Source organism: Sinohyriopsis cumingii, chromosome 11, assembly GCF_028554795.1.
Source record: "Sinohyriopsis cumingii isolate HCF-2022 chromosome 11, ASM2855479v2, whole genome shotgun sequence".
NCBI classification, from domain to species: domain Eukaryota; kingdom Metazoa; phylum Mollusca; class Bivalvia; order Unionida; family Unionidae; genus Sinohyriopsis; species Sinohyriopsis cumingii.
In genome coordinates this window covers 32,368,538-32,384,928 of record NC_142971.1, presented here as the reverse complement: position 1 = coordinate 32,384,928, position 16,391 = coordinate 32,368,538, and the positions used below count along the sequence as shown (strand labels likewise).

At 34.9% G+C, this 16,391-nt stretch overlaps 1 protein-coding gene across 1 annotated transcript in view; it reads left to right on the top strand.

Moving 5' to 3' along the window:
* The window catches only part of LOC149787870 (monocarboxylate transporter 12-like), a 71,255-nt gene that overhangs the window by 41,476 nt on the left and 13,388 nt on the right, over window positions 1-16,391 (top strand). Inside the window, exons 2-3 of the mRNA XM_089974103.1 lie at window positions 12,587-12,790; window positions 13,718-13,861. Coding sequence (XP_089830229.1) covers window positions 12,601-12,790; window positions 13,718-13,861 — 334 coding nt within the window. The 5' untranslated portion in view covers window positions 12,587-12,600. The remainder of the gene's footprint in view (window positions 1-12,586; window positions 12,791-13,717; window positions 13,862-16,391) is intronic.

The following is a 16,391-nucleotide window of genomic DNA, read 5'->3' as shown; positions in this document are numbered from 1 at the left end:
AATATCAACAATTATAGACAAGAACGCAACTGAACAGTTTACAATTTATGCCGTTGATGGAAATTTAGCCCGGGCAAACATCACATGGTATGTGGAATTTGTAGCGAATCTAAGTAATTAAAAACACTAGCTCTTTTAAAATAAAAATGACCACCAGGGTAATTGAATCAGAGGTATCACCGACGTCACATCAATATCGATTCGATACCGCAAAAGAGTTTTCCGCGAACTTGAAAACGCTTTCCGAACAATACCGCGCAAAAATAAAAAAATACCGCAGAAAAATAACCACCATCGACGCGGTCGTGTACTCGGTGTCGGGTATAGTAGCTGGCGCCGGTGTTATTTTATCCACGGTGACCACGATAGCCCCGATCGCTGTTCCAATCGCTATCTCCGCGATGACAACAATTGCTGGAGTCGCCAACGCAATCACTAAAAAGATATCATCGTGTTTTCAGAAAAAACTCGACGAGTATACAGTAAAACATCAAATAGTATCCGACGCGTACTCGAAATTATCCGGGTTGATCTCGTTATCGATTGATAATTTGTTCATATCCGATGTTGAATTCTCCACGATGGTCCAGTTGTATAGCTCCGCGATGTCAAAAATCGAGGATTTTCAACTGGAAGCCGGAACCACCTGGTTGTTGAAATTAGACACTAAAGACAACGAATAATAATAATGTCGCTGAACCCCGAAGGGTCTCAATTACTTCAGCGGATCGCGGAGAACACCACTCCGGTACAAACAAATATGATATCGATAACGTCAACGAAGCCAGAATTCAGTGTGAACTTCCCGTCGCCGGTTCCAGTGAAGGAAATAGCGCTGGCAAAATTGCGAGTATATCACAGTTGGCCTAATATTCAAGCGGACGCATTTAACGGACAACAACCTAATAACTCGCTGGTTTTTGCACGGACAAATAAACCCGATGGGACCCCAGACTGGGAGGAGGTTACAATACCAACCGGGTCATACCAAATAGAACAAATCAATAAATAATTTCAACGCAGGATAAAATCGATCACAGGAAAAGAATCAAAAATCGCTATTACGGTTCATGAACCGATGTTATCGTCGACGATTGAAATAAGCACACCGGGGTATATGGTTGATATTTATAACAGTTCAATAAGAACCATACTAGGATGGCCTAAGAATCCACCCGCGGACGCCCCCCCCCCCCATCAACTATCCTCAGATACGATAACGGAGATGGTGGTAGGCATATTGCTCCATACAACGTAAATATTGCATCGGTGATAGCAATCAATCTGGTGTGTGATGTTATCGAAGGGAGTTACCAGGTGGATACCAAGCAATCAAATCAAGCTCAACAGGGGTATATCCTTTATTCGTTTTCACCAACAGCCCCTCCGGGATTTTTGATCATTGAGAGTCCGATTAATCCGGTCTATATGCGATGCCATGATCGGTTTTTAACGAGAAATAATTTTAGAATTACCGATCAGTCAAATAACCTAATTGACCTACAAGAGGAGGAGTTAGTGATCACTCTGTTTGTAAGATCATAGCAGCAGGGGGGGCGATGACATCGACGCGGTCGTCGCTGTGCTTACCAGGCGCTGACGACGCTGGGATCGGCGCGCAGAAGGTATTAATTAAACCAAATGACGTTCCGGACAATTGTCGATTTGGCCCCTCGACGATGACAACGACGACGACGTCGTTTTTTTTTTACCAGGCGCTGACGACACCGGATCCGCTGAGTGCAGAAAGTACTAATTAAGCCAAATGACGTTTGGACAAAATGTCGGATTCGCCCCCCCCTGCTGCTCGAGCCCCCGTTAATAGAAATCACAGTTTGATCAATTACATAAACAATGGTGATAATACAATGCATTAGGAAGATACACTTCTTTTGGAATAAACCTTTCACCGAATTTCAAAACACAAATATATTTGTAAAAATAGCTAATCTGTGTACTGATAGAATGAGTTCATCTTACGATCGAGTGAACAATCGAAATCGTTACCTTGTACAATTGCATAACCTGCTTATCTCGGGTTCACATAAATTCCATTGTACCTGTTTTCTGTACTTTCGTCTTTTGCCTTTCTTTTTCTCTCCCAACCTCCCTACTGTCTCGCCTTCTTTCGGCCCTCAAACGTTGTGTGGGTAGGTGGATATGTAAGCATGTAGATACACATATACCTGAATACGTCAGTGCGCAGGTACATCTAAGAATACTTCTGGGAATACGTCTGAAGAGCTATTTCCCCCTTTGAAAACAAACAGAGAGCAACCTAAATTTTCTGTCGGTTATCCTACTAGGAATAGAACATTACTCTACTCTCTTTATCAGATCTTACTACCGGTATTTAAACATACACCAACGGCTCTTTAATCGGGCCAAGCATGGCAGTCCAAACAAATCTAGTTTCATAAGATTAATGTACTTCCTAATGGCTAATTCATCACTTCGCATTAACACACGAGACTTAGAAGTTCCGCTCTTTCTCAATTACACAAATGAATGAATGAAATTCACTACCTGACTTTATGTTATGTTCAGCGAATAAACACATTCAAGTCTTTAGCATACATGAGATTACATAACATCGGTGAATTCACACGCAGTCTCGTAACTCATATTAACCAAAGTAATACAGAAAATTCTTAGAACCTAATTCCTATAAAAAAAAGACGACTAATTCAGATATTTCGACAACCTTATATAAAGACGAATATACATATATATATATATATATATATATATATATATATATATATATATATATATATATATATATATATATATATATATAACACAGTTATATTCATATCAAGAGAATTGATCTACGAATTTAAACAACTAAATTCATGCACATATTATCAATAATTCAAACAAAACATTATATTGGTATCAACGAATCTCATGAATTGGACGCAAACACCTTTTGTGCTTTCGAGCGTTTCTTACGTCTATCGCTGAAATTGTGTCCGTCGATCTTCCAAACATTCAGTCCCTTGGACAAATGTTTTACGCGCGAATTTCTTCCAAATTTACTCTCGGAGTCCACTGTACCTTTACTCTTGCAGCAAAGCTTAGGCTAATTAGATTTATCGATGGGGGAATATTTACAAGTATATGAAATTTAGTGTGGGAAACACGTCCCTGTTTAGCGTAACCAATCAGGATGAAATGCATTTACCGCCTCTTATCTAGGCGCCAAAATAGGAGTCAACTTGACCTTCCAGGTTTTCGACTAACGGTTTCTGGAAAGGACTATACTGAATAAGGGTCATTTTCTGCCCCCGTTTTTATGGGGGGGGGTTTATAAATATCACAACTCTGTTTCTCATTGTATTATTCGATGTATAAATCACCCTATTCTGTATGAAATATGCATATAAATTTCCTTTTCATACCTAAACATGACCTTTGATCATGGTCTGGTATGGGAAATTGAAGAGAAAATGCTACATTTGAGCAACTTGAAACTAGAAATAAGATATAAGCGCAGGCTTGATCAGACAAGGTATTTACACTGATTGATCAATTTTAATTAAATTTTTTAGGTTCTCATATTAACTTGTGTGTTCACGCTTGTGCTAATCACTTAACATTTAAAAAAATTATTGAATTTTGATATGTATCGTTGTCGTTGATTTCCCTGTTTCGCCGTAACTGCCAATGTATCACTACGCGTAAGCAATTAGATCTGAATTTATATAGTGCTCTACATTATTTCCTTCATTATTATATTAAAAAATTTCCCTGAATAATAACAATTCAGATATTTTAAAAACAATGTTATCCATTCATTTCTCTCTTTCTTCGTTTTTTCTAAATTGCCTATAATTAATTACCTTTTTGTCAACGTATTTTAGAAACAGTTTTCAGTTGACGTATAAGTTCGATATTCTATTTTTGTCTACGATGGACCATTTTGGAATAGTTTTAGAAACTAAACTATATATATATATATATATATATATATATATATATATATATATATATATATATATATATATATATATATATATATATATATATATATATATATATATATGTAGAGAGAGAGAGAGAGAGAGAGAGAGAAAGAGAGAGAGAGCTGTATAACCCATAAAATAATAAAAATGCCCTTATTCAATATAGGCCTAGTCCTTTTCAATTTCGACAGTTCCACTATGAAATCGAAGTTAGCCGTGTCCCTAATAGAATGCTTAATTTAAAAATCTCTACCGCTACCGATCCGACATTAGAAATCAATGCAGTATAGCTATTTAACAAGCGCCTGTCCCCATAAATCCAATTAATTGTTTTCTGTCCCAAACTAATGTGCTTTACGTAGATCGACACAAATTTGCCCTATCACAGGACCCTACATGCGAAGAGGTTTAAGAAGAGAACAGTGAAGATATGTAGTATGTGTTAACTAACTTTGGTTAACGATTCCAACGGCCCTTTTCGGGGCCATATAGATCTATAGAAAAGATTTATACAAATCTTAATTCTACAAATTGGTATTTTCTTTTTTTCTTCAAATATATGGGCTTTGCGTTTACACCCAAATTATCATGGATGGAGACTAAAGAAACATTAGTAGTTCATAGTATCAAATCTGTTATGGACATCTTTTATTAAAAATTAAAAATTTGGTAATTTTGTTGTGTAGATCCCTTTAAAATATTTGGTACAATGCTAAAACCTGTATTATATTATGGTTCTGAAATTTGGGGACAAGCACATTCGGATTGTATTTAAAGTGCTCAGAACCATTTCAGCAAACAATATTAATGTATCTCACGTAATGTAAATAATTCTGTTGCTATTGGAGAATGTGGCAGACTACCTGTATGTGTTACATATTACTCTAGATGTTACATATTACTCTAGATGTTACATATTACTCTATACTCTAGATGTTACATATTACTCTAAATGTTACATATTACTCTATACTCTAGATGTTACATATTACTCTATACTCTAGATGTTACATATTACTCTATACTCTAGATGTTACATATTACTCTATACTCTAGATGTTACATATTACTCTAGATGTTACATATTACTCTATACTCTAGATGTTACATATTACTCTATACTCTAGATGTTACATATTACTCTAGATGTTACATATTACTCTATACTCTAGATGTTACATATTACTCTATACTCTAGATGTTACATATTACTCTATACTCTAGATGTTACATATTACTCTATACTCTAGATGTTACATATTACTCTATACTCTAGATGTTACATATTACTCTATACTCTAGATGTTACATATTACTCTAGACGTGTTAATGCTGAAGTAAAATGTTACATATAGATAGAGCAGATAATCAGCAGAATACTTCAAAATGCTTTAAATCAATAGATTAAAACAGGATCGCATGAGACATTTATTATTTAACTATGATTTTGGCATTGTATGGATATCGGACAGAGATCTCGCTAGAATTTTAAAACTAGGAGTCCAGTACTCCCATTTTGGTAAAAAAAAAAAATAGGAGTCCCACCATCAAACGTTGCAGTCCCTTCTTTCCTACAGAACCAGCAGACGTGAGTGCATCTATTATTAAATGGAGTGGTTTTCGTCATGTAATCATTCACATTAATATATCTTCATTACAACAGTCCATTGACAGGATTGCAAATGTATGGTTTATTTATTTGTCTAATGGTTAAATAGTATCTGATTTGCTGTTGTTTCCCCGTATTTTCGCAAATACGTGTCAAGTCAGAAAACAGCTGAGACCTTAGAGCGCATCTCGCAAATTCCACAACATAGCATTGTCCATATGTTTCTGACCTACATAATTTGCATTTTAAAATTAAATCTTTAAAAAAAATAATACCTTGGATTTTCTTTCAATGATTTTTTCTGAAAACATTTGCCCGATGATTTACGAAAACAGACAATCTAATAAACTGGTACATCCCAGACTTAGCGAAGTCCGCCATTATTTCCCGTTAGGCCTACTGGTTCACTTATTTCAAACAAATTGTATGAAGAACTAGTATAGGCAACTAATATATATCCAGATCACCGATTCTAATCTTAAAACACAAGTTTGTTTTATCATCAAAGGATAGCATACAGGAAATTGGTAGTTGCTACCTTACTTGGCAAAGGGTTAATGGTCAATCAGCTATCAAAACATATGCTTGTGAATGGGCAAGAGTTTGTTTGTCAATGTAATTGATATAAAAACTAGGCCTAGCTACTGATGTCTTGATGAATACATTTCACTACAACACTAGAACTAACCGGGCTAAGGTGAGGGGCATTTTTTTAAATAAAAAGTATGGTCAGTCAATATACCTCTTAAATAACTCTTGTTCGTCCATCAGAGTGATACTGAATTTTGTCAATCCAAGTAAGGACTTATTCCAAACACTAACCTAGGCATCACACACTTTCTTACACTTGGCTCCTGTCCTATCCGAACTATCAATTCTAGCAGCTTTAGCATTCTTCTGAATCTCGTTACAATCTTCGTAAGTTTACCGTTTAACCCCAAAATACTTATCCAGATTTATGAATGGCATTTTGTTTAAGTCTCAACATGTCTAGATTCCTAGGTCACGTGCAGTACTTATTCCGATACATTCGGAAATGAACACAAAAACGAAAGCTAAAGTTGTTTATTTGATGTACTTTTATAAATGACCTCATGTACGTCTCTGGGTCTTTCTGGCTCTGAATTCAATCACTGTAAATATAAGTACATTTCCCATCCGGCCGCCAGTCAAAGCCTTTGAACTAGCCGTGCAGCTATTGCATCATGTTCTTTTTTATGTACTCTTGTAATGGCAACATGTATGTACATCAAGCTCTCTTTCAGTTACTGAATTCTGTCATTGTAAATATCAGCACAGCTAATTGATCAACACATTTTCCCACAAAGCAGGTGGCTGAAGCAGGACTGGCAAGTCGTTGAATTTAGCCGCATACCTATTACAGGCGTACGGAGGACTCCCGCCTCAGTGATTTTTTTTGCGTCCCAGATCAAAAATTGGCGTCCAAATACGCGTAATTAAGCGTTTCCGAGGTCTCTGTCGGAAGATATTGGAAATGTTAATTTATTAGTAATAGAATTCTTTCAAAGATTCAATCATTATAATAGCCATGCTTGCTATAATGAAAGCACGCAGTCGTCAAAATTGTTGGTATTATCAAAATTATAAAGCATTATTAAATTTTGAGAAGTATCTTTCCCTAGGATTACCCATTTATGTCTATAAAGATCTTTTCAGATTGAGATTTTCTTGTCATAAAATAGTTGTACTGAGATTGGTAGACACGATAGTGTTACAAATGTATAGCGTCTGTGTAATTTCTGTTATCTCGGTAATTTGACGTTCCTAGAAAATGAATATCGTGCATGTTTCGTTCGTAAAGATCATCAAGATCTAGACAAATGGTGCTATAATAATCTATCTCTAGCAAATTGTATGGATTGATGTCAACACAAATCCTTTTGTTATTCACGGAGTTGCATTATTTATGTCATTTGCTGCGTTGATTAGAAAATGTATACAATATTTAATAGAAACACAATATGTATATGTGCGCTTCATATGATTTTGTTTTTGTGTATGTTGTTGATAAAATAAAATTTAAAACATCAATCTTACCCCTTTTCTTGTGAGCATATGTTCTCATTTAAAGGTATATTAGGGTGTCTATAAACATTTCCTACCCTTCGTTATGTGTGATATTATATTTGTATTTTTATGGGACAGTATATTTATATAAAACTTCCTACCGTTTCGTTGGATTGCAGGGTTCTGTTTTTGGATAGTAATTAAAATTTAATATTTTGTTTCCCCTTGTCCCTGTAAATTGCCGACTCTTTTTCTCTTAATCACTTTAATATTACCATCTGTTCCTGTTTAAGCCCATAAACTGACAATTTTTCCACCCATCATATTAATATTACCATTCCCGTTAAGCCTATGGGTAATGTTAACATAGGAGTTCATACACATACCTATAACGAGGTACAATGGGGTCAACTCAAAGCTATTATGTAACCCCAATTGCGGCCAGCCACTAGTAACACATTTAGGACTACATAATTTTAATTATCATTTAACCCCATAGCATCCCCCGCGAGTTAAGTAATATAGGCGGTTATATAATTAAGATATGACCCATAGTACCATCACTTAGCTTCTGTTATGGGTTGGAGACCAAATCCATAAGGCAATTGGTAAAAACTAATATGAGAAAATATATTACAGAAATAATTTAGATAAACATAAACTTACAAAAACCAAAGTTTTGTTCAGAAGAGAGAGAGAGAGAGAATACCAAGTAGTTATTACTAATTTATGCATAGTTGATGCAAACAAATATCATAGCCAGTTATAACATTGGAAACAAGTGATAGATATTAATAATTTATGAAGTAAATAGAGGATCTCAAATGGGAAACGATTTAATATTGAATTTATGAAACGAGTTGAATAATGTCCAGATTTTCCGAGAATTGGCTAGCAAAAACTGGAGAAATTCAACGAATTTAATAGATTTAAAATTAAATCATTGCCAATTTGAGATTCTTTTTGTCGCATAGTTTTTATTTTAATGGAAATTGTATAGAAAGAAGGAATAATTTCGTTCATTATGGCTGTGATAATGCACCTTTCAATTGACGCGTATATAGTCCCAGACGCAGTTCCACGACAATTTGCGATTATTTTTTTTTTTTGCTGGTGCAAATTATCATTTAAATAGCAAAAGTCCTTCTGTATAAATGGAATATTTATATACAGACAAAATCATTTTTTAATCAGAGTGTCCAATACCTGAGATGTCACATTACTTGATACAGTATTAGTGAGCGTATTTAGACGATCCATATTTACACAAAGGTCTGTGAGTTTCATTACTTTACTATCCATAGTTGAATGAATGATCACCGGATGCAGAAATTCCGGAAGTGATGTAATGTAGTTGTGCCCGGATATTTCACTGGATGCAGAAATTCCGGAAGTGATGTAATGTAGTTGTGCCCGGATATTTGCATTATTTAATTTGGAACGACTACAGAAGACAAACAAATTTTATTATGAGTCGGAATTGCATCAAATAACAAGCATGTGATCGTTTCAGCTATTTTTCCGCTTAAAATGCTCGTGTTGGATAAAGATCTGTCAGTGGAAGACGTTCTTATATCCACATTCTCCTGTGAACAAAGGTTAATTTATTTACTTCTCTAAGTTAACATGTAAACCTCGCTTGTATATAGGGTGAATTCCATGTTACCGGTATACCGCCCCTACCCGCCACCGCTATTAATTGAAAAAAAAATCATAGATTGATATGCTATACATAATCTGCCAAAGATGACATAAAAAATTTCTGTGGGGTAAACTGACCATATTCAGGCAGACGTGACTACTTTTTGCCCGATTCCATTTCGGGAAAGAGTTAACAAACGGCCTCCGAAATGATGATAGCAACTGTGACAACAAAACGTTCCAGAAATGGAGGTTACGATAATTTTCCCACGATCGCAACCAATCATTAAAGAGAATACTACGCAAGAATTTCATGGGCTTATTTGAACCAATCAGAATCAGATAAACTGATAAGTTAACATGTTGCGATATCAAAAATATAACTACTAAATATAGGATCCAGTACTTAATATAGGTACAAACTCCACTTTTCATTCAATCTATCCCAATTACAATTTTAAAATCAATTCATTTTTCTGTTTGATAAGTAGAATGTATCGAATATTTAAAATGATGAAAATATAAATGTACTTGATTTACTTTACAACTAAATATGTATTAACTAGTATGACGTACGTCGAAATGAAGCTGTTTATTGTTCTCATCAAAGTATCTCAAAATATATTGACATGCGTGTTCTTGTTGCATACTCACGGCCAGGTTTGCTTCACACATGATAGTTGAATCAGTGAATAATTACATCGACAATTCAGTGTCTGAACTGTAACATTTTCCCCCATGATTAATATCCAAATAGAATTGGAATCTCCATTCCATGAATATAGTTCACACATCCACTTAACCTTTCACCTATCGGCTTGTGGTACATGTTGATGTAAGGGATCGATTAACAAAGAACAAGAGATGCTCACGTTCGGACTGTTCACTGTCAGTCGTATTGGAAACAAATACCGAATACGTGTTCAGTAGGTAGTGATGGCAAAATAGTATGTAAGTATGATTTTCCGTTATTGTATATGGGACATTTCTGATACAGGGCATATAGATACAAATAAATTTAATTATGAGATAATTCTCATTTAAGTTTCATAAATATTCATATAAGTGTAAAGTAGAAACATTAACGGTTTCATGAAATCTTAGCTGAAAATTGTTAATAGTAATTTTACGAGAATGATGATCATTTAAGAAAATAGTTTGATCCACCAGCTTTTATGAGACGGATTTTCTCGTAAACTCCTGGTCAAGCTGTTCCATGATATTCGTCAACCTCTTGTTATGAATAATGATGATTATTTAAGAAATGTCTTTGCCCATGGCGAGAGAGAGAGAGAGAGAGAGAGAGAGAGAGAGTTATGGGCTCTCTTGAAAGAGGGTGCCACTCATAACGGTGTAAATACAGCTACATCTTGAGGAATCTTTGGCTTGCGAGAGATACGGGACCGAGCTGTAAAGAGTCATTTTTGCAATTTACATTCTGCATGTCGCCCTCAACACAATACTGAAACCTATCTTCTAAGAGCAGTTAACAAACTTTTCTTTGCTATGGATAGGGGAGAGATTCCAGTCTTCACCTTCCTTGACCTGTCTGCAGCATTGGACACAATGGACTATGCCATATTATTGTAGCGTCTCCAGCATGTATTTGACATTGGCTATACAGCTTTACCGTGGCTCGAATCATACTTAGTTGATAAGACACAAATTGTGTCCGTATTTGGAAAACATTCTAACCCAGTTGATTTAGAATTTTTGTTTAAATTCATAAACAACGATTTGAGTATTATTTGAAAATATATCTTATCTACTACACATCCTGTGTCCTTTGATTACCCTTTGGTTAATTGCTTATTTGATCATTTACATAATTTGATATGATCTTTATAATCCATAAATTTAAAGAGTCTATCAAAATTGAATAACATTATTTAAATTTTATCATAAAGTATATATGTTCATGTGTGTTTCACATGTAGGTTTATATAAGGAATGTCGTTTCGATTAATAAAACCAACTGTATCTGCATTAAGAGAGTTTTTCTCTCTCCGTTACAGATCGGTTGTATGTATACTGTATGCTATAGACCACTTCTTATCATTTTGATCTTTCTGAGATTACAGTTAGGAATTATAGGACGAAAAATATATTTCTGTTCACTTCACATCAGTGTATTAAGATTACACAATGTTGCTCGGTGGGGACACATATATTCATCAGTACACGCGTCCCAAAGGTTAACGGGAGAAAATAAATCAACAATGTTTCACCGACTGTTATTCAAGGTTAGGGTCATAAGTCGAGCAATGGATCTCACTAAAATGGACACGAATTTTCTTTTGAAAGATCGAAATGCGCAGAAATCAAGAACAACGGACGCTCTAACAACGCGTGCCATACGCAAGTGTAATGTTTGAAAAAAGGGATAGCCTGGTTTAAACAACATGAACCAATTTTTTTATATTAAAAAAAATGATAATAACAAGCTCCTTATATGACGCATGACCCGCTCTGACACTCTACACTATATTGCTACATAAAGAATGGACTACTGTTGGTTAGCGAAGATCGAGCTTTGTATTCAGTTGCAGTGAAGAGGCTAATGAAAGAAAACTAAATGCTACCTAAAAGTGAATGTTTTGTTGATGAAATATGCTCATATGATTACAGAAAGGAAGTAATTTGGAATTATAAGGATTAAATGATCATAGTTAGGTATTTACCGATGTGTAAATGTTACCTAATCACTCACATGGTTAACATAAAGTCCTTCGGACTCTATTTACTTCGTGAGTGATTAGATACAATTTACACAGCGATATATACCCAACCATGATCATTTAATACTATAATCCGTCCGAGAAAAGCATCTTCGTACACAAAGCCTGCATCTATTGAACACGACATTTTTTAAAAACATTATTTAAAGTGCAAATATTACAGTTTATTTGAGTATCTCTAGAAATGCACATCTCTACGTACAATATTTTCATACAATGTTTAATTTTATACTGATTAACAACGATTTCCGGATTTCATGGGAAACGTTTGAGTCCAAAGGCCTGAAGTTTTATCGGGTGCTTCGTCAAACTTTTGAACACAGATATTATCGTTACTTTTATAACTTTTAATTTTTATTTACATAAACTGAAATTATGATGTTTCATCGAAAATGACTTCACTAAAGAAAACATGTCACACTGGCCATAACTGGTCCTGTCATACAAGACATAAGAATGGCCTTCTTATGTGACTGCATCAGCATGATCATCATGAAAGGCATTATTTGACCAAAACAGAGTTTGTTTGGCTCCTTTGCCAAAACTCCGTCCAAGATGGTATTTAATTGAAGAAGTTCTTACTTAACAGTTTATTATTGTAGGCTCGAAAAGTAGAATGAAGAATGCAGTCGATGGAAGGTGGGGCTACGTGATTGTGGCCGCAGCATTTTCTGTTGGATTTCTTGTCGACGGCATCCGGTATTCATTCGGACTGATTTATATACATCTGCTGGTCTACTTCCGTGGCGGTAAAAGTCAGACGGCTTGGGTAAAATCTATCTTTGTTGGGACTTTGAACATTATTGGTGAGTCAACTTTTCAGTCTCAGATAGCCTTTGCTAATTAGATATGGACCAAAAGAAGAAAACTCTTCACGTGAACAGTTTTCTTAAAGACAGTATGTCGGCAAAATTAAACGTAAACGTAAGCCTCCTGGAAATTATTGTATGTTATTTTCGATGAGCGTTTGGTTTTATGGTTCCAAATATTTATTTATTCGCACCCTTTTCAAGCATATGTTTGCAAAAGGGAAGCTAGCATGGAAACTAATACTTACAAGCTTGTTTTGGGACTAAAGTTTTTTTTATATATATCAACCAGTCCCAAATAACTTTACTCTTTGCAATTCTCTTTTTCACTTTTGATTAGCTGGAGATGAAACTCAGTCTCAAGTTGAAACTAACTGCACATTTAACTGCTCAGAGGCGGATCCAGAAATATCTTTTGGGTTGGTTGCGTGAACAATTAGGCTCTCGGTCTGTGGGAATGGAACCCCTAGTGGTACCCAGGGATTTAAGGCCCCGAAAGCTCGTGCATTGTACCAGTATCCAGAGCTTAATTTTAATCACGTGCCTTTAAAGAAAAATTACTCTAGGAAACGTTTCACTTGTGTCGTCTTAATTGGGGGTGGGAGGGGCGTCGGTGCCGCCCCTTTCTCCATCAGTTCGGCTCAATGTTACATGATTCACGTTTATTATTATTATCATTATTATTATTACTATTATTATTATTATTATTATTATTATTAAGATAATAAGAATTATATAGCTAACTTATATGTGATCATTTAATGGTCAAATCCTACATATAAAATTGATTCTAATTTAAATTAAATTTTGAAAGAATCGTACGTGTTGTTAAGACGAACCTTTCAAGAGAAAAATGTTGGTCTTTAAAAAGAATGAGGAATATTATCTACGATTAGAAGAAGTTATCTGCATTGCATTCTACAGCTCCAGTCGCAAGCATTTTGACCAAAAGATTTGGATGTCGACCTGTCACAATTACTGGATCTGTCTTCGCATCAGCCGGTTTCATATTGAGTCTTTTCGCCACAGACTTGTTCCATATGTACATCACCTTCGGAATCATATCAGGTATGACTAGATAGTTCACTTAAATAAACATTCTTAAAAAATCTACCACCTCAATTTGATAAAACAATAATAAAATGCTACTGGTAAATGCAAGAACATGTGCAGCTCTTATGGGGGATATATCTTTATCTACAGTGTACTATATATATATATATATATATATATATATATATATATATATATATATATATATATATATATATATATATATATATATATATATATATATATATATATATAAGAGAGAGGGGTGTATATTACATATTTACAAGATGTATATTCTCACATTTAAAGTAAACATACTATACATAGATTTGATTTGTACAACATGCAAACATGCGTAGTTAGTTTTTCAATTATTGTAAGATTACTTTCGTGAAGGTGTGAATGGAGAGAGAGTTAACTCCTCACGTTCCGAGAGTGTCCTCTACCATTTATAGTTCTTCGATTATTATTAGTACAGTGAGACACTCTCAGAACAATATTTGTTTTATGATAAGTCTCCACCAACTTTTATGAGAATGTTTTCTCTTAAACTCTTAGCAATGCTGTTTCCATGACCAGAGAGGGGGGGGGGGGGTTCAGGCTCTCTTAAAAGAAGTTTCACTCATGACGGTGTAGATACGGCTACATCTTGGGGGGGGGGGATATGGCAAGCGGAGGAACGGGAATCGCTGTAAGAAGAGACAGACAGTCTCCTAATTCCTTGACGAACTATTCTTTATCTGTAGAGCCATTATATTTAAAATACACGAAATATATCTAAGATTACACTTTTCCTTCGAGCTTACCAACTTCATACTTTTGTATAATTTCTGCATTTTAGAATATAATATAGATAGTTAAATCTTGATTAACTTGACGATAGCCAAAGAGTATAAAATTCAATAGTTGCGATTAATTCAGCTATCATTTTGAAGAATTTTAAAATTGAATACTAATTTGGAATAGGCAGCTAAACATTATTCTTTATTACTTAAATATATTTCATTTCCATATTAAATCTAAACATGAAGTTGGTAACGAACTCGTCTTTTGCAATAATAATTACCATAAATACAAATGATTATAAATTCTAAAACTATTAAACATTCCATTACATTGTAATATAAAATAAAAGAACTCCGAAAAATGTTGCACAAATATGAACTTTACCGTTAGAATCTCAAATATTAAAAAGTACCTATTCTTTATAAAAGTTTACTAACACATACGATTCTTATCTTTTACTAACACAGACGATTGTTACCTGTAAGAAAAGACTAACAGTCTCCTGATTCCTCGACGAACGGTTCTGATTTTGTGCAAACAGCTCTTTTTTATACACAATTTTGAACCTATGCCCATGGCCAAATATGGACACACGTATAGTTTTCTTGCGTTCGTTCGTCTCGAATCAGAGCGAGGCTCTCGTCTCTTCTCACAGAAACTGCCTGTTGACTACGCCATGAGACAGAGAATTCTGCCACACCAGCTTGATTTCTCATTCAGGAGGAATTTTTGGAATTTGTTTCTATAGCCTCAGTGGTGAGTTACCATCGAGAGGGCACTCAGGCCGCAGTGGAGAATAAACATAATGACCCTGTATTGCTTTTAATCTTTAAGGGATCAAGAGAATATGTGGTCAAAGGAAAACATAATGGTAAAACTACACTTGGTATCTAACACCCTATATTTACTACTCAGCATGCTGTTTTGTAGTAACCAACACCAAGTCTTGTACTGTCCGTTACCAGCACACATACTACCTTCCCACATTTACTATCCACCACCCCAAATTTACAATCCATGACGCCGTTTTGAGTGATCAACACCCACTCATCTAATATCCACTCCTGCACACTTACTATCAAACACCCCAAGTTTACTATCTAAATCATTGATTTGAGTGATCAACACATACTCAGTTTCTAGCCAACGGGTAGGGTGCTCCCAAATCGATAAGTATACTTGTAAATCATCACACATGGAGTGAAGAAAGAGAAAATACTTGGAGTGTTTTTACACCTACACAAACATAACCTTTCATAAACATGAAATAAGATGGAGAGAACAACACACTTAAGGACAGGTACTGACTTACTTTTACTATCCAAGGAGTGCATTAAAACGCCCCACTCTGACATTAATCTTTTATGGAGCCAAATGGGGTTAAGAATTTGTAATGATTCTGATTTGTCATCCAAGATGTAATTCTCTCATTAACGGTCACCCATTGTCGCTTGATAACCATTGGCGTAAAGTCTCTTTGCAATATTAATACATTGTGGGACAGATTTTGGTTCTGAAATTTGTTATTAATTTACGGTTTTGGTTTTACAATCTAGTGATAATACACTAAATGACCTTTCTTACCCAAGGTTAGTTCACTTCATTACAAATATGTTTGTTTCGCTCTAGACTTAATCTGCTGCGTAAAATGTTACCTATGAATAGAGACAAAAGTAAAATTTGTCACACTGCCAAACTAAGTCAACAGTTGGTGTGAAGCTAATTTTGTATTGTGAGGATGTAATAATTTCTGCCTCCG